Source organism: Mesoplodon mirus, assembly GCF_964341445.2.
Source record: "Mesoplodon mirus genome assembly, chromosome: 7".
NCBI lineage: Eukaryota > Metazoa > Chordata > Mammalia > Artiodactyla > Ziphiidae > Mesoplodon > Mesoplodon mirus.
In genome coordinates, this window is record NC_138983.1 from 59,200,216 (window position 1) to 59,227,594 (window position 27,379).

Consider the following 27,379-nt stretch of genomic DNA (forward strand, 5'->3'; position numbering starts at 1 on the left):
TCAAAAATAAATAAACAGAGAAGTTCCAACACAGAACTTGTGCAGACATATTTTGTAAATAATTATAAGGGATAAAATAAGTTAAAGATATGTAAAAATACTCTTTGAGATAAGGAATTATTCAAAAGAGAGAGGAAAATTCTTTATAAAAATTTTTGAAATAAAGAAATCATGAACCAAATTAATTTTTTTGACATTAGAGTATAAAATGGGTTGATAATAAATAAGGAAAATGAATACCAGATGCCGAGAGAACTTGACACTTCCCCTCATCTACTCTCTCTCTGCAGATACTACGAGGGACAGCTCTCCCTGGAAATGTGGACTGGGATTCCACTTCTTCTCTGAGTTGTAAGCTTCCTGACCCTCAGGAAGGTAGCCTCCTTCAGCCCCTCTTCTCAAGATGGCACTACTGTCTCCTATTGTTCAAGACTGGTTATTTCTCTTTCTTCTGCCTGACTTCCAGACCTTTCCCACTGTTACCTCCACCTGGATGGTGGAGGATGAGGTGCTGGTGGCCACCCATCCTGGAAGTGGAGAAGAGGGTGTGTTGAGGGTCCAGGTTACTCAACCTGGCTGTTGTCCCCAGCTGTTCTGCCACTCCACATCCTGCAAGAGCCCAGGATGTCTTTGGGATGTTTAGCTGCAGTGCTTATCTCCAGGGAAGGCCAGGCTTGAGCCACAGAGGAGTCACTCCACTCAGGTCCCTGAGGAGTGAACAAGTTTGGGCTAGCTTTTGGAACAAGGAAGTGGTTGGAGGAACCAAACAATAAGGGGGAAAATGAGACAGACTCATAGATTCTACAATATCCCACCAAGTTTAAATGATCTTCAAAGACTATCTGCTTCAACAGCCTATTTGCATTTGAAATCCTTACAAGACAATATTCCTGAAGACAGTGTCCTCTTAGCCAGGCCCCAGGATGAATCTGGCAGGAGCAGCCAGTTTTTGTAGAGGGTGGGGGCTATGGAGTGATGTGTTGAGAGCCTAGTAGTGTTGGCCTAACCCCGGCAGAGGGAATCAGGGAGGCCTTCCTAGAGCAAGTGGGGAGAGGGCAGACTTTTGAAAGGCCCACAGACCCTGTTCTAAACTCTTGGGTCTCATTCTGGGACAGACTCCAAGAATCTAGGCTTGTAGCTCCAGACTGGGGCTAGCACAGACTCTGCCCTCACTCCTATCCTGGGGCTGACCTGCTGAATCCAACAGGTTCAAAAAGGAGGGAACTTAGTGGAAAGTATATGAACTGCAGAGCCATTAAGAACTGGTTCAGCGCTTCCCTGGTGGCACCGTGGTTAAGAATCCGCCTACCAATGCAGGGGACACAGGTTCGAGCCCTGGTCCGGGAAGATCCCACATGCCACAGAGCAACTAAGCCCATGTGCCACAACTACTGAGCCTGAGCTCTAGAGCCTTCGAGTCACAGTTACTGAAGCCCATGTGCCTAGAACCCGTGCTCTGCAACAAGAGAATCCACTGCAATGAGAAGTCCACGCGCAGCAACAAAGACCCAACGCAGCCAGAAAGAAAGAAAGAAAGAAAGAAAGAAAGAAAGAAAAAGAAAGAAAGAAAGAAAGAAAGATAGAATTGGTTCAAGTTCTTCTCTGTTTCTTGCTCAGTTTCTCACCTCATCCAAGTCCTATGTCCCTTCTTTCTCATTTTTTTGAGAGCTCTACTCTAAAATAGCTCTGACCTCAGCTTTATCCTATATCAATGTGGATTACAGTCATTTACCTGGAGCTGCTTTCTATGAACACATTTGACTTTTCTCCTCTTTGATTTTAGCTGCACTCTCCCATCTGAACTGGGCCCAGGCTGTCTCCCTTTCTCCTCCAGAGGTGATCAGTAAACTTAGGAAAAATTATTTAACTTTGAAATCTTACATCCAAGCAAAGTCATGGTCATTGACCTGAGCTGAGACTTTAGCAGTACTCCATAATTTTCCTTTCAGTTTTTAAATTGTCACCATTCTTCTCAAGCTGTTTATCCAACCTGCCATCTTACTCTCAGTAGCTAATTTGTTACTGTTCTTAACTTCACAGTGAGAAACAAAGGCCATCAAGTGTGCCATCTCTAAGAGTCTTGCCCAGCCCATCTGCTCTTTTACCTGCTTCCACTCCTACAGCCACACCTTGCCAGAGAGACCATTCTAAAGCATGTGTGTTTCATGTCAACCCCATCTCCATCCTTTTAACCACTTCTTTGTCGGCTGCCAGTCACTTACAGCAAAAAATTCTGAATGCCATAGCAGAACCTGAGACACTTCAAGATTTAAAAAAAAAAATCTTTTTGAGCAGTTGTAGATTCATAAGCAGTTGTAAGACTTAATACAGAGATCCCATGTATCCTTCACTCAATTCCCCCAAAATTAGTATCTTGCAAAACAATAGTACAATATCAAAATAAGGGTATCGACATTGCTACAGTCATGGTACTTAAAATTTCCAACGTCACAAGGCTCCCTCATTTTTTTCTTTTATGGCCACTCCCACTTCCCTCCTTCACCATCCCCTTTTTAATCCCTAGCAATCACTAGTGTGTTCTTTATCTCTATAATTTTGTCACTGCAAGACTGTTATATAAATGAAGTGATACAGTATATAATCTTTTGGGATTTTTTTCCCACTCAGCATAATTATCTGGCGATTTAACCAGCTTATTCCATGTATTAATAGTTCATGCCTTTTTAAAATTGAAGCATAATTGATTTACAATATTGTATTAGTTTCAGATGTCTGACATAGTGATTCGATATTTTTATAATCACAAAATGATCACCATGATAAATCTAGTTACCATCTGCTATTGCAGTATTACTGACTATATTCCCTATGCTGTGCATGACATCCTCATGGCTTATTTATTTATTTATTTATTTTTTCGGTACGCGGGCCTCTCACTGTTGTGGCCTCTCCCGTTGTGGAGCAGACATTCCGGATGCGCAGGCTCAGTGGCCATGGCTCACGGGCCCAGCCGCTCCACGGCATGTGGGATCTTCCCGGACGGGGGCACGAACCCGTGTCCCCTGCATCGGCAGGCGGACTCTCAACCACTGCGCCACCAGGGAAGCCTGGCTTACTTATTTTATAACTAGAAGTTTATACCTCTTAATCTCTCTTACTTATTTCACTCATCCCTCCACACCTCTCCACTCTGGCCAGCACCAGTTTGTTCTCTGTATCTATGACTCTGTTTCTGTTTGTTTGTTTTGTTTTTTAGATTTCACATATAAGTGAAGTTATATAGTATTTGTCTTTTTCTGTATGACTATTTCACTTAGCATGATATCCTCCAGGTCCATCCATGTTATTGCAAATGGCAAGACTTCGTTCTTTTTTATGGCTGAGTAATATCCATTGTATATATATATATATATACCACATCTTCTTTATCCATTCATTTATCAATAGACACTTAGGCTGCTTCCATGTCTTGGTTATTGTAAATAATGCAGCAATGAACATAAGGGTGCATACATCTTTTCAAATTAGTGTTTTTGTTTTCTTCAGAATAAAAACACAGAAGTGGAATTGCTGGACCATTTGGTAGTTTTAATTTTAATTTTTTGAGTAACTCCCATACTGTTTTCCATAGTGGCTGCACCAATTTACATTCCCACAAACAGTGCAAGAGGGTTCCCTTTTCTACACATCTTTGTCAACAGTTGTTATTTGTTGTTTTTGTTGATAGCCATTCTGACTGGTGTTAAGTGGTAGCTCTTTGTGGTTTTGATTTGCTTTTCCCTGATTATTAGTGATGTTGAGCATCTTTTCGTGTGTCTGTTGACCATCTGTATTTCTTTTGAAAATTGTTTATTCAGGTTCCCTGCCCATTTTTTAATGTTTGTTTGTTTGTTTTTATGTTGAGTGTATGAGTTCTTTGTATATTTTTGGATATTAGCCCATTATCAGTTACATCATTTGCAAATATCTTCTCACCATTAAGTAGACTGCCTTTTGGGTTTGTTGATAGTTTCCTCTGATGTACAAAGGAAAGCTTTTTAGTTTGATGTAGTTTTATTTGTTTATTTTTGTTTTTGTTGCCCTTGACTGAAAAGACATATCCAAAAATTATTCCTAAGACTTATGTCAAAGAGTGTACTGCCTATGTTTCTTCTAGACATTTTATAGTTTTAAGTCTTACACTTAAGTCTTTAATCCATTTTGAGTTTATTTTTGTATATGGTATGAGAAAGTAGTCCAGTATGATTCTTTTGCATATAGTTGTCCAGTTTTCCCAACACCATTTATTGAAGAGGCTGTCTTTTCTCCATTGTATAGTCTTGCCTCCTTTGTCATAGGTTAACTGCCCATTTAAGTGTGGATTTATTTCTGAGCTCTCTATTTTGTTCTATGATCTATGTGTCTGTTTTTGTGCTGGTACCATACTGTTTTGATTACTGTAGCTTTGTAGTATAGTTTGAAACTAGGACTTGTGATACTGCCAGGTTTGTTCTTCTTTCTCAAGATTCTTTTAGTTATTGGGGGTCTTTTTTGTGTTTCCATACAAATTTTAGAATTATTTGTTCTAGTACTATGAAAAATGCCACCGGCATTTTGATAGGAATTGTGTTGAATCTGTAAGTTGCCTTTGATAGTATAGCCATCTTAACAATATTAATTCTTCCAATTCATGAACACATATATCTCCATTTGTTTGTCATCTTCAATTTCTTTCATCAGTCTTATAGTTTTCCAAGTAAAGGTCTGTTACTATACTTCCTTGGTTAGATTGATTCCTAGGTTATTTTATTTTTTTGATGTAATTGTAAGTGGGATTATTTCCTTAATTTCTGCTGGGACTCAGAGCATGGGGATTTTGTGTGTGTTCTTTAAGAGCAGAGTCTCTGTCTCCTACAGCCCTCTACCTCTCTCATAGGCAAATCCCACTGGCCTTCAAAGCCAGATGTTCCAGGGTTTCATCTTTCTGATACAAGACCCCAGAACTGGAGAGCCTGATGTAGGACTTGGATATTTTTTTTCTTGGCGAGAACCTCTATTGTGATTATCCTTCTGTTTGTGCATTGCCTTCCCAGGGATGTGAGTCTTGACTACACTGTCTCTGCCCCTCCTACCCATCTTATTGCGGTTTCTTCTTTATATCTTTAGTTGTGGAAAATCTTTTCTGCTAGTCCTCAGGTCATTCTCGTAAATAGTTGCTCTGTAAATAGTTGTAATTTTGGTCTACCCGTGGGAGGAAGAAAGCTCAAGGTCTTCTTCCTACTCCATCATCTTCAATAGTTTATTCTTTTTAAATGCGGAACAATATTGTAGGGCATGTTAAACTGTCTGCTTAACCATTCATCTGTTGAAGAACATATGTGTTGTTTCCAGTTTTTGGCTATTATTTTAAAGTTACTATAAACATTTGTGTACAAGCTTTCAGTGCAAATAATTCATTTCTGTGAGATCAATACCAGAGTGCAAATGCTCAGCCATATATCAGTTGCATGTTTAGTTTTTTAGAAACTACCAAAATGTTTTTCAGAATGGCTGGCTATACTATTTCACATTTCATCAGCAATGAATTAAGTATCCAATTTCCCCACATCCTTGCTAGCATTTGATGTTTTCATATTTGTAAAAACAGTTAGCCATTCTAGCAGATGTGTATTGCTATCTAACCATGGTTTTAATTTTCATTTCCTACTGGCTAATAACTTTGAACCCCTTTTCTTGTGTTTATTTGCATCTATGTATCTTTTCCCATGAAATATCACTTTATGTTTTTTGCCAATTTTTAATTAGTTTTTTTCTAGTTGAATTTTCAGAGTTTTTTATATTCTAGATACTAGGCCTTTTTTGGATATGTAATTTACATACATATTCTCACACTCCATATAGTGTCTTTCTATCCTTTTAACTGAGTCTTTGACATAACAGCAATTTTTATTTTTACTGAAGCTTAATTTATCAGTTTTTCCTTAAATGAATTATGTTTTTGGTGTCAAGACTAAGAAGGCTTTGCCCTAAATCCTGAAGATTTTCTTTTATGTTTTTCTAAGAGTTTTACAGGTTTATGCATACATCTAAAAAATTTTACATTTAGGTCAGTGATTGACTTTGAGTTAATTTATTAATGTATTGAGATATAATTAACAAATAAAACTGCAATATATTTAAAATGTACAATGTGATGATTATATATACATATACATTGTGAAAGAATTGGATTCCCACCATTCAGTTAATTAACAAATTAACTCAAATATCAATTTTTTTTCTGCTGAGAACACTTAAGCTATACTTTCTTAGCAATTTTCAATTACACAATATAGTATTATTGACTACAGTCATCATGTTATACATTAGATCCTCAGAACTTACTCACCTTATAACTAAGAGTTTGTATTCTTTTACCAATGTTTCCCTATTTGCCCCTCCCCTACCCCAGCCTCTGACAACCACCTTTCTACTCTCTGTTTCTTTGAGCTTGACTTTTTTTCTTCTTGATTCCACATATAAGTGATAATATGCCCTATTTGTCTATCTCTGTCTGAATTATTTCATTTAGCATAATTCCTTCCAGTTTCATCCATCTTGTCACAAATGTCAGGATTTCCTTCTTTTTAAAGGCTGAGTAACATTCCATATATTATATATATATATATATATATATATATATATATATATATATATATATATATATATATATATAATATGTATATGTAATATACATGTATATCACATTTTCTCTATCCAGTCATCCACTGACAGACACTTAGGTTGTTTCCATACATTGGCTATTGTGAATAATGCTGCAATCAATACATGAGTGCAGATATCTCTTTGAGGTAATGATTGCTTATGGCATGTTTATTTTTAATTTCTTGAGTAATCTCCATACTGTTTTCCATAGTGGCTGCACCAATTTACAGTCCTACTAACAGTGCACAAATGTTCCTTTTTTTCTACGTCCTTGCCAACATTTGTTATCCCTTTTCTTTTGGATAATATCTGACATACACTACAATATCCACTATTGTTTATTTTTGTATCCTGTTCATTTTTTTTACAGAGCCTAGAACATTGTAAGTTATCCTCGAATGTTTAACGTTAAATAACATTAAAAAATAGGCATTGGGCATGAATTCTGGCATCAGTTGGGAGAATTCGTGGTGATCATCATTGGAAAGAATCTCAGATATGTTGATTCTGGTAATCTCTGGTCTTAAATGTGTATTGAGAGTAAATCTTTTCTTCTAATAATAAAAAAAGCCTGAGGAAATCTCTATCCCCCAAAACAAAAAAACAAACTTATGTTCTGTCCTTATTTCTTGTCAGTCCAGTGTGGGATAAGTGATGTGCTGCTCAGAGATGGGGGCTACATGTAATTACTGTGGAGTGATGGGAGTTGTCCTGCTTACGGGGCAACCTCAGACACTTTGGCTCTCATGGGGATTTGGCTACCTAAACTGGTGCTGTCCACTGTCCAGGCCAACATAAACATGGCTGGGAACAAGGCAGTGCTTTTATGGTCCTCAGTCCCTGGAGACCCTTTTTCACTGGGAAAGATACTCTCACTACAGTGAACACTTGCCTGAGACCTGGAGGTCTCACATGGCAGGGGCTGCCTGCAACTACCTCTACGAGTTGACTCAGCTCCCCAAGCACCCAGAGGCCCTCCTCCTGGAAGCCTTTCCAGGTCATTGGGAAACAAAATGCAAACACTCTTCCAGGACCCTGGTCTGTGTGAACAAGCAATAAACAATGGTCATAACCCCTCTTTAGTTTGTCACCTTCTAGGATGCAATCACATTTTCCAGGGACAACTTTGAAAACTATGGCCTTTCTGTTGATCTTCCTCCTGTAGTGCATAAAATCAGTCATTTCAATCCAATTTGAATCCCATGTAAGTCCCACCTCCCCTATCTACTACATTCCCTTCCTTTATCCCATCTCCCAATCTTAGTCCTGGTACTGGTATAAGAGAAAGAGAGGAAAAAGGCCCAGGTCCTAAACTCCAAACTCCCAGGCTAATGTGATCAGATGAGTGTTTAAAAAAAATCTGTGTGTCTTGCTTGCCAAAGGCAGAAACCCACATTTCTATCCTCTCAATGTCCCTGAGAGGCAGGAATTATTATCTACCTCCTCCCTGATGATGAAGATAATAATAATAATAAGTATTTATTGAGTTTATACTATGTATTAAATATTGCACTATTACGTTGTGCTGGATAATTGCACATAATCCTCACAAAAACACTGAGTGGTCGATTCTATTATTGCTCCTAATAAACAGAAGAGGGAAACGAACCTCACAAGGAGTGAATTGACTTGATGAGTCAGAATGGTTTGCTCTCTCTGTTGGACGGGCCTTCCTTTCAGAGAGCCCGTGAATATCTCCTGGGTGGAAAAGCCTCAGTCTTTGAGAGAAGTTTTGATTTTTGGAAAGAGCTATAATTGGCAGAATCGGGGAGTAGGAGATCAAGTTGATAAATACTGTGTTTGGGTAAATAGCATGTGTGGCCTCAGGGAAGGGGGCTAGTTTTCTTACGTAGGTCAGAAAGCAGTTCCCAAGGAGATCCTGGAGAGCTTCAGATTTGCAGTACCTTTAGAATTGTTCCTGGCTTCTTAATGCTCAGAGCACATAATATTTAGAATAGAGATGGGATTTAGAGTTTATCTAATTTAATCATCAAGTTTACAAACTTCGTTCAAAGAGATGTGATGTGATTTAGACAAGGTCACCACTTAGTGGCAGAAGAGGGGTTCTGAGCTCCTAAATCTCATCCCAAGGATTTGTCCTCCTCTCAATATGGGGATTAAGTATCTTCCTCTTTGGGATACTTTTTTTAAAAAACCTTAATAATATATTTCCTTTAACCCAGTGTATCCAAAATGCAATCACTTCAATATGTTCTTGTTATTAAATTGATGGTGATATGTTTTATATTCTTTCTTTGGTAATTATTTATCATAGCAAAACATACATAAAATGTACCATTCTACCAAATTTTTTTAGGTGTACAATACAGTGAGATTAAGTATATTCACACTGTTGTGCAACCATTAGCACTATCCATTTCTAGAACTTTTTCATCATCCCAAACTTAGTACCCATTAAAAAATAACCCCTCATTCTCCCTTCCCCCTAGTCCCTGGTAACCTCTATTCTACTTTCTGTCTCAATGAATTTTTAGTACCTTATATAAGTGGAATCATACTATATTTGTTGTTTTGTGTCTAGCTTGCTTCACTTAGCATCATGTTCTCAGGATTCATCCATGTTGTAGAACGTATCATTATTTTGTTCTTTATATGGCTGAATAATATTCCATTATATGTATATACTAATTTTGTTTATCCATTCATATGTTGAAGAACACTTGGGTTATTTCCACATTTTTAGCTATTGTGAATAGTGTTGCTATGAATATAAGACATTGGACTACTTTGAAAAAAGTAAAAATCTTAGGGCGGAAGGAGGGGTAGGGGAGACAGCAATAGACTATGAATAAATTGTATTGCAGTGAACAGGGAGGAATTTGGGAGCATGAGATACATACTTTATTAAATTGTCATCCTCTTAGGTATATGGCAATAACCAGGAAGGTATGATTCGAGGCAGAGTAATGCACAGGAAAATAAAAGAGGATGGAAGTTGTGAGGAGAGACATAGGTGGTTCAATCTCATAAAACGAGGCTCCTGACCTCATTATTTGGGGTGAGGTCTAATACCTGAATCTCCACTTTTACAGAACATGAGCACCCCTTTGTTTCTTTAGGGAAATCATCCATTTCTTCCATTTTGTCTCTTTCTCTCAGCCTTGGTCTTTTTGCATTGATTAGCTGCAAGACTTTGAAGCCTATCCTACTGCCTCTGGACAGGGAATCACAATTGGATGCTCACAGATACATAAGTTAGGAAGACCCTTCTCCAGGAGAGAGGTTAAGAGTCCTAGGTTCCTTCCTCCTAAGAAAGAGCTCACAGGTTGGAGTCTCCCCCATGGTTTATCCACCGTAATCCCCCACCTAAGATTTGTTCAGTGAAGCTACTGAGGGAACACATAGGCCCAATGATTGCCTTCAGATTTTAGCTTCTCATCAGACCTTCTCAAGTATACAATGGGAATAGCTCATCTTGAGAAAAGATGCATTCAGATTTCTGCACTGGTGTGAAAGAAAACCAGGGAACCTCTCACATCTCCAAATCTGAGTTTATGGGATTCTATAAACATGAAAGAAATAAGTGTTACACTTAGCAAAATTTAAAATAAGATTTATAATATCTTATACCTAAGTTGAAACTCAGACATTGGAAATGTTTGACAGATACAGAATACACTTAAAAAAGGGGAGACATGATTGAGAAGATATATTCTCCCTTAATCTGGAAAGAAGCAGGCTGTAGAACATGAAGGGTCACTGTAAAACATGAAGAGTAACCTAGATCTGTTGCTCACAACAAGGTCAGTGTTACCTCTCAATACAGATACAGTCATTCACCTCATAAGGCACACAGCAGAGAGAAAACAGGATTTACACAAGCTGAGGAAATAAATGGCAAATGTTAAACAGGAAGCAATATAGCATGGACATTAAATAACTGTATTTGGTTATGAAATTTAATTTCAGATCATGGCACAGCACCCACAAGCTGTGTGACTTAGTTTTCTTGTTAATGTAAACCTCATTTCTTTCACTGGTAACGGGGGTCAAAAATAGTACCTGCCCCATAGGTAGGGATATTTCATTAGAATAAATTTTCAAAAGTGAGATTACAGCATTAAAGCATGTAACATTTATTTATTTATTGATCACTCCACACGGCATGTGGGATCTTTAATTCCCTGACCAGGGATTGAACCTGTGCCCCCTGCAGTGGAAGCACAGAGTCTTAACCACTGGACCCCCAGGGAATTCCCTAAAGCATGCAACTTTTAAAAAGTTCTTGCTATATTTTGCCAGTTACATCATCAGCTGTGATGCTCGAGGATATGTGTTTCAACACAAACTCTTTCATTGTGAATTTTCATTAATAAACACTGTAATTTAATCGGCAAAAATGTTACGTATTGTTTTACTATAGGGTTCTTGGATTACTAGTCAGAACAATTTTTCCCTTGTTTCAAAGACAATTGTACTTTTTTTCACTCTTCTTTATGTTCTTTTACTATTGATTTATTTTATTATTTAAGCTTTTTATATAATAAGGATGTCAATAGTATTTTTACCTGTGGAAAATGATTACGGTAGCCTCAACAATTTCATCCCAAGCAGAGGAAGTGTTTGGAAGCCAACCAGAGAAAAGCACTGATGTTTTTGTGGGCAACTAGGGTTAAACTAACATTAGGAAATCATTATATCAAGCCATTAAGGATAAAAGTGCCATGGTTAGGGTCACCTGCCTCCCACAGCCTGAAAGTCCTTGTCACAGCTGATCTTAAACACAGCTAACACCCGAGTTCTGATCTGTTTGGTCTTGGCACCATAAATGATGGGATTGATCACTGGAGGCAGAAGTAGATAGACATCACCCATGAGAATATGCACAGTGGGATCAAGGCTGTTTCCAAAGCGGTGCACCACTGAGAGGCCAATGAGAGGCACATAGAAGGCCAGTACCACACCAATGTGTGACACACAGGTTCCAAAGGCCTTGGCCCGTTCTGACTTGGAAGGCAGCTGCAGAACTGTTTGTAGAATCAGAAAATAGGACAAAGAGATGAACAGGGCATCCACACCCATGACCACCAGAATGGCAGTAAGACCATAGACCACATTGGGCAATGTGTCTGCATAGGCCAACTTCATTACATCCTGGTGCACACAATAGGAATGTGAGAGCACGTTGGATTGGCAGAAGGCTAGCCGTTTGATGAGCAGAGGCAGTGGGATGAAAAAGAGGGACCCACGGGCCATGGCCACCAAGCCGATCTGGGCTGTCACTCTATTGTTGAGCACTGCGGCATGGCGCATTGGGTGGCAGATGGCTATATAACGGTCAAAAGCCATGGCCAGGAGGATGGTGGACTCAATGGCTGAGAGAGCATGAATAAAGAACATCTGGGTTATACAGGCGTCAAAGGTAATCTCCCGGGAATCAAACCAGAAGAGGGCTAGGATCTTGGGCATGGTGGATGTGGACAAGGCCAGGTCGATGGCTGCCAGCATGCAGAGAAACAGGTACATGGGAACGTGCAGGCTACACTCCATCCTTACGATGAAGACCACGATGCAGTTTCCAAACACTGCCACGGCATACATAGAAAGCAGGGGGAAGCCGATCCAGAAATGAGCTTCTTCTAGTCCTGGGATACCAATAAGCACAAAGGTGGTATGTGTGAAGTTGCAGGCACTCATAGTTGGCACGGAGAAGGGGGCACTGGAGCAGGTGAGGTCACACTGGCAGCCTGCTAGCCTGTTAGGATAAGGAGCACAAGCAGAGAGGCTGGCCCTGGAGACCTGGGAACTGAATGCACCTTAGCTCTCCCTCCCCTACGCTCTCTTCCTTCTCCGAGTCATTTGGGCTCTCTCATAAGAAGGCTCTTTGAAGCCTCCTGCCATAGGGGAAAGTGACAGCTCAAATTCATTTATCATTCACTACTCTCTAAGACCATTTACATTTGTAAAAGGGAAACTGGAGAGAACAATGCTTATCTCAAAATCTATGCTTTGCAAGTTCCCTGGACTCCTCATCCTGGCCCATACCCTCACTGTCCGCATACTGGGCTGCCCTTTTCTCAGCTAGGTGTTAAGAGATACCTTACCAGGTAACTCTTCCTGAGAGGCTGTGTTTTCCTTTTACCCTTTCTTTCCATACCCTTCCCTTCCCTTCCCTTCAATCATTCATCGGTTCTGTAAGCATTTACTTATAGGGCTTATTATATATGGAGGCTATTTGATAGATGCTGATGATACAGAGTCAAAGACATCTTTTGCCCTTCAGATGCCCTGTCTAGGGTGAAAGATAGACAAGTAACCCAAATATTAGAATCTTGGGATAAGTGTTAGCAAAAGATGTGCATTTAATGCATGGGAGGGTGAAATACATGATCAGAGGAACCTTCCTGAAAAAAGATGGTCCTTCTGTTTAGTCTTGAAGCATGAGTAAAAATTAAGCAGACAGAGAAGGGAATAAAAGGTGTTCCAAACAGTGGGAATAGGGAGGTTTTTGGTTTTGTTTTGTTTGCAAATCTTCAGGATTCCAGGTCCCCAGGTCTAAGGCCAGTGGAAGAGGAAAAAAACACAATTGTGCTAAAAAATAAAAATAAAAACAAAAAAACACAAAATAAAAACTAGGAAAAGAAGGCCAAAATCAATCTCTTAAGGTAACAAGGAAACTTATCTGGGGTCATCAAATGAAAGGCAGTAGCTCCCTCCAATGACTTCCTGGGAGATGGAAGTGCTGGCAGGATCCTAGCTGCCAGGCATGGTCTCTGTGAAGGCTCTTCTCTCTGTTCCTGGCTGATGGGTTCCTCCACACTTAAAAGCTACCTCTAAGGCCACTCTCACTGCCACAAAGAGAACTTGATTGAGTCCTAATACTCCTAGAGCTTTATCTTTCTTGGAACCTCTGCTGACCATTTATGTTAGGCGAGACATTTCTTTTTTAGGAAGCCCAGTGTTGTTCTGCCTCACCCTGTTCTCTGACCTATCCTCAAACTGTTTCCCTGATAGGCTTCCTAGGTGCCCTGGCATTTAGAGCTAATTGTCTCTAAAGAGCTAAGGACTTAGCTTCAAGAAGAGTTTCTGAATCTTGAGAATAAACTCTGCAGGTGTCTTCATCAGTGGTATTCAGGTGAACCTGTTCACCCCCCCCAGGACTCTTCTTCACTCCTAACCTGGGTCCTTTCTGCTACTGGGACATGCCCTTCTATTTGGCCTTAGTGGAGAGAGTTTGGAAAACATGGGTCTTAGAATATAATATGATAAAATGAAAACTAAAATTTTAAATTGGATTATCCTCATCTTGGACAAGCAAGGAACAACAGATCTAAGGTTCAAAGGTCAGAAAATCCACACCTCTGTTTACTCTTTGTTCTTCTCCATTCTCAGAGCATGTGCCAAGATATTACAGCTACCTTCCTTGGCAAATATTAGATCCCAGATTTGGCCCACTCAGTTGCTCTCAGAGAATGAAAAGCCTTTTTCAGATGCAGATGCTTACAGGCACGGAGGGTAGCAAGGGGAGCACAGTAACACATTCCCCTTTCTCAGGGCCTCTGATGCTACTGCATCAGCACTGGCAGACAGAAGGGTCACTGCTTGCCTCAGAGTCAGATACCTCCCTGACTCTTCTCTCCGCAGGGCCCCTTTTCTGCTTTGCTGGTAACAGCCTAAGACTTGGGGCCATCATCACATCTCCCCAGTTACCTATCCCAGAAGACCTCATGTTTCCCTCTTATGTGCTCTGGCTTTCTGCCTAAAGTGACCCCTGGCCAGACCCAATTTCAGCTTCAATTTGGGTCTGAATGTGGTTGTTGCATTTACACTCACTTGCTTTTCTGGATGTCAGCTAATGCTCTGGAACATTTCGTCTTGGCCCATGAAGGTATGTGTGAGATGCAAGGGCTTCCCCTTCCCCTTCCCAAAACTGCCATGAGACAGTTTGTGGGGTCTTCAAGGTCCCTCAGGATGGCAGGGACCTTGGTCTGCTTGACCCCAGTGAGGATGCACTCACTTGAATATGGTACAATCCTGTTGAGATGCAGCTGAATCTGACTTTTCCTTTCAAGCACAGGTTTATTTATAACTCTGCCCATGAAGCCCATGGGGACAGGATAGGGGAATATAGACTGAGGGCCCAGACAGGGGACAATATCTCCATGGCCACTTGTGTGTCACCCCCATAGGCTTTCCACTGTTTCAGTCTGGTGGGTGGGAGGGCGATCACCAGGGGCCTACCGCCTCTGCCATGACTCCTGCACTTATACGTATAGGGCTCTAGACAATCTATTTCCGCTCCTTCAAGTAACTCAAACTCCAGTAAGCCATAGTGGTTAGTGCTTTTCCTCATCAGCTACTTTTCTAGACACAACGTGGGTATATAGTTAGGTCCTTGGGCTCTAGGAGTTCACAGCCTTTTTACCGAGATGGGTACACAAAAATGTAGTCCCATAATTCAAAATAAGGTTGTGCACCTCTTGAGCTTTTCTTTTCCCAGCTTTTCTTTCAGTTGATGACACAGACCTTGAGGTAGGGAAGCCACTTGTCATTGCACCTGGGTCACAGATAAAGAATACATGATATAAAGCCTCTTTGCTTAGATCACATAGTTAATGAATTATAATATTGGTCTAAGAACCAGGTATTCTGACTCTTTATTCATTCACATTCAACAAATATTTATCAGGGGCCTATAATGTAATAAGAAAAATAGACTCCACACACACAAATCCCCACCCTCATGCAGTATTCTGGTTAAGGGGACAGACAATAAATGGAGTTGATATAAAAAGTGAAATAGGATGTTAGGTAGTCTTATGGAGAAAAATAAAGGGAAGAAGGGAGCAGATAAATATCAAGGGGGTAGTTGAAATTTTAAATGAAGCTCCTGCACAACATTATGTGCAGAAGGCCACACATAATGAAAACATTTCAGAAGCCTGAGGGAGTGAGAAATATATTTATGGAGATATTTGATGAAGACCATTCTAGGAAGAAGGAACAGAAAGTGCAAGTAAAGTTCCTGAGAAGGGAATGTATCTGGTAGGCCAGTGTTCCTGAGCAGAAGGAACCAGGGCAAGAATAGTAGGCAGATAGAATCGGAGAGGTAATGGGGAATTGGATAATATAGGGCCTTATAGAACTTACAGGATTTTCACTTGGACTCTGGGTTCAAGTAACTGCAACAGTGGCCATGTTTCCATCACTGTTCTGGCTTTTAGGGGAGTCTCCAATTCATGGTGAGCTTGTTCACTTGGGTCACAGATGATATTTACTCTGCAACACCCATTCCCCAAGTATCCAGATTACACACTCACTTCCTAGGAATGGAAACTTACAAGTTTCTAGGATTGTTGGACAGTGGGGCTTTTCACACGTTAGTGCGTGGCAGGTGTGCTGGAGGAGAAACCTCAGTAGAAGTAGTGAGGACATGTTGACTGTCCAGTTCTTAAGACTGAAGTTCCATCTCCTTCCCATGTTTAGGACTCTGGGTACCCCATCCTTCTACTCTAGCCCAAGCCCCTCTTTCTCTTTCTCTCATCCCTTTCTCCATGACCCATCTTATGTCATATGTGGAAAAAAACAAGCAAAAATCCAGTCTGTAAGTCCACATCATCTGCACTTTTTTACTTATGTCCAGTGGTGACTAAGACATGGTCCCTGGTCTTGAGAAGTGGGCAGAGTCTGCTGTGGGGAGAATGGTTACAGTAGAGTCTAAAAAGGGATGTCATGAGGAAGGTGCTGTAGGAGCACCTCAAAAGGACACCAGACAGACTTGAGAAGTCGTGAAAACATCTCTGAAGGAAAGTCACTTCTATTCTAAGTCAGGAGAAGGGAGAGAGTGAGGGTGCTGTAGGTGGAGGTGACAGCTTGTACAAAGACTTGAAAGTGAGATAGAGCAATCAGGGCTAAGGAAATGCAAGTTGTTTGTTGTGCCTGGAGCATAGAGAGGAAGCAATGAACCTTGAGAGGTAAATGGAGCCACGCCATCCAGAGATATTATGATTTTTCTATCTGGCAGGCCTTGTTTCAGGGTCTGGAAGACAGCATAAATGAAACAAAGAGTTCTTATTCTCAAAGAACTTACCTTGTAATGGGGAAACTAGACAAGAAATAAACAGGTATGTAATATGTTGGCGAGAGGGTGAAAGTGCTAGAAATTAAAACAAGGTAGGTAAGGAAGAGAGAGTAAATCAGGCAGGAATTGAGGGAGAGGTGTTGTTGTCATTATTATTTTTTATAATATAAAGGGCCCTGTAGTAAGGGGACGCATGAGCAGAGCCTGCGTGATGAGAGACAGTAAGCCACAGGGGCATCTGGAGGAAGAACCTCCCAAGTAAGGAGAACTGCAAGTGCAAAGTCTGAAGATGAAGCATGCTTGGTGAGTTTAAGGGAATATTTGGTGGCTAGTGTGGGTGTAGTAAGGTAAATAAAGGGGAGAGTAGTTGGAGATGAAGTTGAGATTATGGAAAGGAGCCAGAACACATAAATCCTTACAAGACATTATAATGACTGTGAATGTTCCCTGGGTAAGGCAGGGGGCTTCTGGAACATGCTGTGCAGAGGAAGTGACATGCTTTGTCTTGTGTATTAAAATAATCCACCTAACTATGGTGGGGATTATTTTACTTTTAATTTCTTTTACTGTACTGTAAAGCAAAAGTGGATTAAAGGAAGATCCACCAGGAGACTATAATATTTCAAGTTCAAGATGATGATGGCTTGGATCATGGGGGTAGCAGTTGAGGTAGTAGAAAGTAGTTGTACTCCAGTTAGCAACATCTGGAATACCTGGAAGAAAGAGTTGTCAGCATTTGCTAAAAGGTTGGATGTGGAATGGGAGAGACAGACAGGTGTCAGAAATAACTCCAAGTGTTCTATCACAGCAACTTGAAAGGCAGAGTTTCTGAGTTATGGAAGACTGTGGTTGAGAATGTTTTTTCCTTGATGTGAATATTAGGATATGGTTTTGGACATGATGAGTCTAAGATGATTGTTAGATGTTCAAGTGAAGATAGTGATGCATAGGCAATTAGATATGAGTCTGGACTGTAGATATTAATTTGGGATTTGCCAGCATATAGATGGTATTTAAAGGCATGATGCTAGAATGAGATGACCAAAAATGAGAATATAACAAAGAATAAGACAGGTCTGAGAACAAAGTCCTGAGACATTCCAACATACAAAGATCAGGAAGATAAAGACTAGCAATAATTGAGACTAAAAATATTATTGTCAAATATGCTGAGGATTTTGACATCATCCTAATTATTAAGTAGTCGGTACTGTAGTCACTTTATAAATTCCCTATAGATATGAATGACTACCTCTACTTCCTTGCTGGATCTGATACCAGCTATAGGGCCCACCATTATTGAGTGACACCCATGTATTATTGAAATATGTACTTTAAAATTTCTAGAATTATTGGATATACCCAGCTTGGAAAAAATAATTAACTTGCTGGATTAAGCCATTACATAAAAATATGCTGCAAGTTAAAAGAATTCTAAGTAAATAACACAAGTTGTAATTCCTTTGCAATTCTAGTCACTTTTCAGTTTCTGCTGGGGCAGAAAGAAATTTTAGAATATGTTTAGTTTGGAAAGAACATCAGGTAGAAATACATTTGTGAGGTTTGAAGATTTTGTTTTGGGCTTTTCTTCCAAAAATTGGTTGAAATTTTCTAAAGAACAGAGTTTTGTTTTTTGTTTGTTTGACTAAATTATGTCCCCCAGTACAAGTTAATTAATTCATGTATAAATGTATATTATATTGTTTATATTATATACATAAATGTTTATATTATATATAAATATAGTCTAGATATATAAATACATATATAGTTTATATTATATACAGCAATACAGCATTAAAATTAAGAGTGGGGGGACCCTGGAGTCAGTTTGCATGTGGATGTGAAATATGGTTTTGTCACTTACTAGCTGTTTAAGTAAGTTACTTAACATTTTTGTGCTTCAACTTTCCCATTGATAGTAAAAGTAACTACCTTATAATGTTGTTTTGAATATACAAATGTGTTAATATATGTAAAAAACAGAATTATGACTGGTCAAAGGAAATAATAAATGTTAGTTACAATTATTATTACACTTAGAAAATACTACCTATTTCTCAAAAAGGAGTCACATTTTCATACTGTGTCTTTCTAACTGCCGTGAATGTTTAAAGTAAAAAGAGAAAGTCTACTCACAGGATAAACAAGCATAAGCAGGATAAACTCTTTAGAACAAGCAGTGATTAGAGGAGAAATTATAGACAGGCTGTTCATTCATTCCTCCCATTCTTATGTCTATTGTCTCCTCATTTGTAAAATACAGAGGTCAGTCAAGCTGATTTTCTAAATATATTTCATCTTTGATTTTAAATATTTGCATACTTAGCTTCAACAAACACCAGATTTACTTTTCTATTGATAATATGACCTGACACAGACTGTCTCTAGAATTCTATGATTCTATGTGCTTTGGGGTGAAGAATTTTTATCACAGCTCTGCGTATCTGTTTGGTCTTCACACTATAGATGATGGGGTTCATGACCGGGGGGATCAGCAGGTAGGTGTTAGCAATCATAGTATGTACATAGGCTGGGGCTTGTTTCCCAAATCTGTGAACAAAGGAGAGACTGATCAATGGAATATAGAAAATAGCAATAGCCCCAATATGGGAGATCCAGGTGATGAAGGCTTTCTTCTTCTCTTCTGGGGATGTGATGCTGAGGGTAGTCTTAATGATCAAAACATAAGAAAGGGGGATGAGAATTGAGTCCACACCAACAGTAGAGGTCATGGCAGTCAGCCCAACTGCATTGTTGATCCTGGTGTCTATGCATGAGAGCTTCATCACATGAGGGTGGAAGCAGTAAGAGTAGTGGAGCACGTGGCTGCGGCAGAAGGACAGTCTCATAAGAATTGCTACCATTGGTGTCAGCGTTAGTGTCCCCCTGATGACAATTGCCACTCCAATTTGAATTATTCTGGAGTCAGTTAAAATGGTGGCATACCTGATGGGATTAGAGATGGCGACAAAACGATCAAAAGCCATGGCCAACAGCACTGACAATTCCATGACAGTGAAGAGTTTAACAAAGAACATCTGTGACAAGCAGGCAGTAAAGCTGATCTCCCTGACATTGAACCAGAATATACCCAACATGGTGACCAGAGTGTATACGGACAAGCCAAGGTCAGTGGTGGACAACATGGAGAGGAAATAATACATGGGCTCATGAAGGCTGGGCTGAGTAACAATGGCAAATAGAATCAGACTGTTTCCTGAGAGAGCTGTTACATAGAGAAAACAGAAGGGAATGGAGATCCAGGTGTGGAAGGCTTCCGGCCCAGGACCACCAGTTAGCAGGAAAATAACAGAAGAGGATGTGATATTCTGGAAGTTTGACATGCTGGATTAAAAGTACGGAATTCCAAGATGAAATTCTGGAATAACCAAAAAAACCCTACATTTAAAAAATTAATCCAATTACAAATAATTTTATTCAACCAAAAACTAACCACAGATGAATGTCTATATACTATGTAAGTATGAATGGCTCATTTAAATTGATAAAATAATTGTAAGATTTCAACTGTTGTAGTAGGTACTCTTTTTTTTTTTTGTATTTTCCCCAGCCCATGATTTTTCTTCCCTTGGGCCCTTTGCTGGTAGCTAGGTTTATACTATGTGATCTTTTCCTCCAGCCAAATTTGACTGGGCTAAGAAAAGACGCTTTACCCAAGATTGGCCAATCATATTCCATCTTCTTTGGAATGTTTTTCTGTATAGTTGGCATCAGAGAAAAATAGATTGGGATTTTGGAGCAGCAATATTACATTGGCCATGAGAACAGAAAGCAGTGAAGCTTACAGATAATTTAGGAAGCCAGAAAATATTGAGAAAGAGATACTTATAATGCAACACATATGAAGTGATAATAAATGGCTTAGGCATCAGTGCAGTCATGAGCAGGTGCCTACAGTATCTAACCTTTCAAGTGACTCTTGCAGTACAGCATCTGGAATTGCATTTGAGAGAGATGTAGAGTTAGAACTCATACCTATCACCTACAGAGGCCTCTGCCCCCACTTGTTATAATGTGCTGCCGTGTTCAAATATATTTCTTTCTTCAGTCTGCTTGAAGACTAGCTTTTCTCCACTAGCAAAGAACAGATTTTCTCCATTTTGTTAAGACATACTTCTCAGGTGACACCTAATAGAATGTTATTGTTTTGCTTTGGAGGGGAATATAAAACTTTGTTGCAAACATTTTATTTCTTTTTTCATTGAGTAGAGAATTGCAGACTGGGTAAATGGGTCTGTATGAGTTGGAAGAAGGGGTCTTGGGGAAAACAGAGATTAGTTTATTAGATTATTCCAAGGCTTTTAGAATGGCATATGTGAAAGTGTTGAGTCTGAATGAGCTTGTACTTACAAGAATGAACTTGTAGCCAATGTTAAGGTTCCTCAGGGGAACCTAAGTGTTTCCAGACCTCACAAGTTCACCCAAAGTGCGACCTCAAGAATTCCCTAAATAAATCTCTTAGTTTTAACAATGAGAAATTTTTAATTCAAATTAATGGAAAATTAGAGGAAAAAAAAGTGTTAAGCTACATGAGTTGACCAAATCAGTGAAATATGACTTTAGAGTTTCCAGTTTAGAATAATGAGAGTGTCCTCAGAGAACCAATCAAATTACTGTCAAATGTATTATGAAACCTCATAATGGAAATGAGAGTTAACAAAAAAGGGAACATTTATTTAAAAATTTTTTTGGACACTACTTCCAACGATTGTTTATTGAGTGTCATGAATTTGACAAATGTATAGAAACGAAATAGATACGGTCTTGCCCAACTGGCATGCATTTCACAATTAACTCTGAAAATTTGAAAGATTAACAAGTTCTATTAGTACTTTTCATAAATAGATTGATCTCTGAGAAACATTTTCATAGCTTTTACTTTTAAAAAGTATGTCTTTATAGTGTCCGGTCTTACATTTAGGTCTCTAATCCATTTTGACTTTATTTTTGTGTATGGTGTTAAGGAGTGTTCTAATTTCATTCATTCTTTTTTTTTTATAGGAAAACATAGGAAGAACACTCTTTGACATAAATCACAGCAAGATTTTTTTTGATCCACCTCCTAGAGTAATGGAAATAAAAACAAAAATAAACAAATGGGACCTAATGAAACTTCAAAGCTTTTACAGCAAAGAAAACCATAAACAAGACGGAAAGACAACCCTCAGAATGGGAGAAAATATTTGCAAATGAAGCAACTGACAAAGGATTAATCTCCAAAATTTATAAACAGCTCATGCAGCTCAATATTAAAAAAACAAACTACCCCATCCAAAAATGGGCAGAAGACCTAAATAGACATGTCTCCAAAGAAGACATACAGATGGCCAAGAAGCACATGAAAAGCTGCTCAATATCACTAATTATTAGAAAAATGCAAATCAAAACTACAATGAGGTATCACCTCACACAAATTGGAATGGGCATCATCAGAAAATCTACAAACAACAAATGCTGGAGAGGGTGTGGAGAAAAGGGAACCCTCTTGCACTGTTGGTGGGAATGTAAATTGATACAGGCACTATGGAGAACATTATGGAGGTTCCTTAAAAAATTAAAAATAGTATTACCATATGATCCAGTGATCCCACTACTGGGCATATACCCAGAGAAAACCATAATTCAAAAAGACACATGCACCCCAATGTTCATTGCAGCACTATTTACAATAGCCAGGTTGTGGAAGCAACCTAAATGCCCATTGACAGACGAATGGATAAAGAAGATGTGGTCCATATATACAATGGAATATTACTCAGCCATAAAAAGGAACGAAATTGGGTCATTTTTAGAGATGTGGATGGATCTAGAGACTGTCATACAGAGTGAAGCAAGTCAGAAAGAGAAAAACAAATATTGTATATTAACACATGTATGTGGAACCTAGAAAAATGGTACAGATGAACTGGTTTGCAGAGCAGAAATTGAAACACAGATGTAGAGAACAAACGTATGGACACCAAGGGGGGAAAGCAGCAGGGGGGGTGGGGATGGTGGTGTGATCAATTGGGCGATTGGGATTGACATGGATACACTGATGTGTATAAAATGGATGACTAATAAGAACCTGCTATATAAAAAAATTAATTAAATTAAATTCAAAAATTAAAAAAAATGTATGTCTTGATCAGAAAGATAAACTAAAAACCTATAAAATGAATGATACTTATAATAATTTAAAAGGATGGGTTCACCTCTCATTTTCCACAAGCCTTTGACCTGTTTATTTATTATTAATTCACAGAACCTGGGATTCAGTTTTTTCAAGTTAACTACTTCCTGGGGTTACTGGGAAGCAGAGTAATCATGAAAAAGGGATCACTTCAATTCTGTGTACAAAAGGTTTGGGGTATTTGGAGAAGGCTTTCCAAGAAAATCAGTGCTTGAAAGATTTCTATTTTTGTGTATGTCAAGATGAAGTATTCCAAGGCTTTTAGAGTGGCATATGTGAAAATGTTGAGCCAGAATGAACTTGTAATATCTCTTCCTTTGCTCTTGCCTTATACTCTCAGAGACATTTTCTGAGCACCTACTCTGTGCACAGTGCTGTGTTAGAAGCTAAGATATAATACAAACAAAACCCCTCTTAAAGAGTTTATAATCAAGTAAGGGAGAATGAATTTTGCTGTTTATAAATAATTCCAATATCCAGTGTATTATGATGAAAAATAAAAACGATTATGAGAGTGCAGAAGGCCTCTGTCAGTTAATTCTGCCTATCACAGCGATTTTCACAGTGATATGCAATGATTGAGTTGTACTTTTTGTCATTGAGTTCTAGGAAATTTTATAAGAGATCAGTTTAAAAAAACAAATTGCTATCTGAACAATTTCTCTTTCACCCTAACATCTTCATGGTTCCCCTTACATTATTTCAATAATTCAATTTATTCACTGCTCATTTTCATTCTTCTTATCATTTTTTCCCTTCCCTTTCACAGTGCAGGTTGAACTGATCTGTGCTGAGCCTGGCAGAAGAGAACTCCCTTGAATTCCTTCTTTTTCATTGGTCTACAACCATAAATCCCTGCACCCTCTCATCATCCATGCTGGGCTCAGACACAGAGGTTTCCTTATTCCTTTCATAGCCAATCACCCCACCTAAGCACTTGATCATCCGTCATAAACACTTCATTCATTCCAACATCAAACTGGGAGCTCAGTGTGTATTTGTGTCAGCACTAAGGGTACAAAGCAAGTAAAATAACAGTGGTTTGGTGCCTGATGAAACCAGAGAGGTTGTCAGGACCTCATCTTTATAAGGCTGAAAACCTTATATTTTTTCTTTTTTTTTTTTTTTTTGCCGTACGCGGGCCTCTCACTGTTGTGAGCTCTCCCGTTGCGGAGCACAGGCTCCGGACACGCAGGCTCAGCAGCCGTGGCTCACGGGCCTAGCTGCTCCACGGCATGTGGGATCTTTCCGGACTGGGGCACAAACCCACGTCCCCTGCATCGGCAGGCGGACTCTCAACCACTGCGCCACCAGGGAAACCCTGAAAACCTTATCTTTAATGAGTCCAGGGACTCCTCTGAAAATAAAAAATTACCAATTTTGAACACCTACTACATGCCAGGCACTATATTCGGCAAGGTGTGTATCAGAGGAATCAGAGATGAAGAAATGTCGCTAGTTGTAGAGTGCACAAGGGTAAGGTGCTTTAGATAAGACAGAAATTAGTGTGGAGTGACAGAATCTGAGTCCGTGTATGCATGAATGTGTTTGGCTGTGTGTCAAGAGGAATCAGTTCCAAGAAATCTTAACAGAGTAGATGAATTTTAACTGTGTGAAGTTTTGATGGGTGGGTGTGAGTTCACAAGGATGGAAAGCAGGAAAGAGGTATTCTTGACATACATAACAAGGGAGCAGAAGCTGAATGTAATAATGACACAATACAGTTTGTTGGCTGACTACAAGAAAATCAATATGCTGAGCCTTAAATGTGAAGCTGGGTGCTGTGGGAAATGAAGCAAGAGAAGGCTGGTGGGGAGAAGGACATTGAAATCTTGAATTCCATGGAAAGGATAAGGGACTTGGATTTTAGTTTCAGAGCATCAAAAGCCAGGCATTTCCAAATATTTTATGAATAAGTAAATAAATCATTCTTCATCTCTTCTAATTTAACACCAACAAAATTCCTTTCCTTTGTTAGCATCTTATTTAGTACCATTGACTCCTTTTCTGCAGTCTACAATACTCGAGTGTTACCCCAATCTATTAATGAAAGCTTCCCACACATTTATATCCATGTTGTCAACACATTCAGTGCAACCAAGGCATATTGAACATCTTTCATAATTGGCCACTGTGCTTTGCTAGTGAGAGAAATAAGACATAAACCCTGTTTCTCTCTCAAGTTCCTGCCATATCTTTTATAATAACAAAATTGTTCTTTGAAAGACAGTCTGCTTTTGTTTATTATTTCTTCACCTTCAGTAACAATCTGGATTCTTTCCCTAATGACTCTCAGAAATTTCTCCAACTGATGTCACCAATGACTTTCTAAATACCAAGTGCAAAGGTTTATTTTCACATTTGTTTTCCTCTCCTTTATCTCAAATTGTCTCAGTGTTGACTACTTCCACTTTGAAACTTTCTCCTTTATTAGCTTCGATGCTAGTGATTCTGTGAGATTTCCCCCCCCCCATTTATCAAATGATATTTTGGTTCTCTGTCTTGTAATTTTGCTGTTCTTTAGGAGTCTGTTTTTCTTCCAAGGAGTTCCTTTTCTTTCTTGCTCTCCATATATTCTCCTTGGGATATAGTAGTTATTCCCATGGCTTTAAATAGCACTTATATCCAGATGACTTGCAAACCTTAAATCTAATTATGGCCTCTCCTGAGTTCTGTATTTCAAAAGTTAATAGAATCTTTGAAGCTGTGGCAAGATTTCTAGGCTTAAACTTGAAGACAGTAATGAATCATGGAACTAGAGTGAGGAGATCAAATTGATGATTTAGAAAAAGAACTGGCAGAAGTTTGGAGGACAAATCAAAGCTCACTGCTTAGTGCCAGTGAATAAAATGTGAATAAACTATCTTATCTATACCTGAGGGGTATCTCTACTCATACATCCTCAGACACCTCAACCTCAGTAAGAACCACAAAGACCTCACTCCCTGTCCCATTCCAAACCTGGCTCTCTCTCTCAATGCTTCATTTATCAGTAAATGACATCAAATTCTAGCAAATCATCAGCTTAGAATTGTCTCCCTCATGCACACACACCACACACTCTTCTCCCTCTCTTTCTCATCCTCAACATACAAATCGTCATTAAATTTGTATTGATTCTACTTCGGAAATGTCAAAAACTGGAGCCTCAGGAGGTCTACATATGAAGGCTAATACCAGTCTGGTTGGTAGTGGGACCTTGAAGCTGTATTTCATTGCAATTGTCTTAAATTGAGAACACAAAACTGTTCATATCAACAAATAAAGGAGGACTAGTGGATATTATTAGGAGGAAACACAAAAGTTCCTCCAAGTTACTCTTTTTTGCAGTCATCACAATCGAATCTGTTCAATCCCTGCACATCATCCCCATTCATCCTCTCCAATCGCTGCACAACCTTCATTTTCTCTTGTGAGAAATAAGCTATAGTCTCTCCACTAATTTTCCTGTCTACTTAGATCACAATGATGCTCTTCTTTCATTGCACTGCCATGAGCTGTAGCTTGTGGCTATGTCTTTAACTGCTGAATTAGACCATATGGCATTATCAGTATTGTCCAAGTCATTGCCAATGGCATGGCTATTGTGTGACTGATCTGGGTTTAGATCCTTGCTCAAATACCAACTAGTTTTGAGATCTTGTATGGCAGCAATAACAAAAAATATTATAACAACAGTTACCATTTAGTAACTTGTTCTGTGAATGTTACTTTGCCAAGAACCCTATAAACATTTTATCTTTTCATTCTTACTACAACACCATGTGGCAAGTATTATTAAATCACTTTTCTGTTAAAGAAACTGAGTTCAGAGAAGTTATGAAACACATACAGGATCAATACAACTAGTGAATAGTAGAGCTGGGATTCTAGACCTATTTCTTTTTAATTCCAATGCTCATGCACTGAAACCTACAAGTAATGTAAACTTTCTTTGATTCAGTTTCCTTATCTATGAGATAAAATAGGCACTGTGTCTAGTACAGTACCTAGCATGCAGTAGATGTTCAAAATTGGTATTTTTCCATTTTTAGTAAGAATCACTGGGCTTATAAATGAGGTTTTCAGCCCCTGAAGACCTCTTTGGATTTCTTGAGCACCAAACCACTGACCAGGATAAATATATTAGCAACTGATTAAGTCATTTGACTAATGAACAACAGGGTATCCCACCACACCTGGCAGAACAAAATGCCCCTTCTCTATAGATTCTCCAAGAATAAATAATTCTACAAATTCTACCATCTGCCTCAGCCCATCATCCCATTATCTAATCTAGTTCTACACAGGGTGAGGAAACTCTTCTCTGTGGGTAAGAAAGTTTGGCTTGTCTAGAGTTGAGCTTTTTCATTGAACAAAACAATTTTACTTACAGGACCTGTGCAGCAATTTTTCTGTCCCTCTCAGGCTGACCCAGAATGCTGAGGAGGCTTTCAATCCAGGGGGGGGCCAAGCTTATGAGGAGACTACTTGCCTGCCTGGTTGGAGACAGTCAC

The 27,379-nt window shown here is 39.1% G+C and overlaps 2 protein-coding genes across 2 annotated transcripts; both read right to left on the reverse strand.

Moving 5' to 3' along the window:
- Nucleotides 1-11,340: 11,340 nt before the first annotated feature.
- LOC309808530 (olfactory receptor 51E2) lies at nt 11,341-12,303 on the reverse strand (the record flags this gene model as incomplete). The annotated part of the gene is made up of 1 exon (XM_082628890.1): nt 11,341-12,303. One exon carries the CDS (start codon nt 12,301-12,303, stop codon nt 11,341-11,343), a length of 963 nt encoding a protein of 320 aa, XP_082485016.1.
- A 6,771-nt stretch (nt 12,304-19,074) lies between these two features.
- On the reverse strand, nt 19,075-20,034 carry LOC309808793 (olfactory receptor OR51C1-like; the record flags this gene model as incomplete). The annotated part of the gene is made up of 1 exon (XM_082629372.1): nt 19,075-20,034. One exon carries the CDS (start codon nt 20,032-20,034, stop codon nt 19,075-19,077), a length of 960 nt encoding a protein of 319 aa, XP_082485498.1.
- Between the last annotated feature and the right edge of the window lie 7,345 nt (nt 20,035-27,379).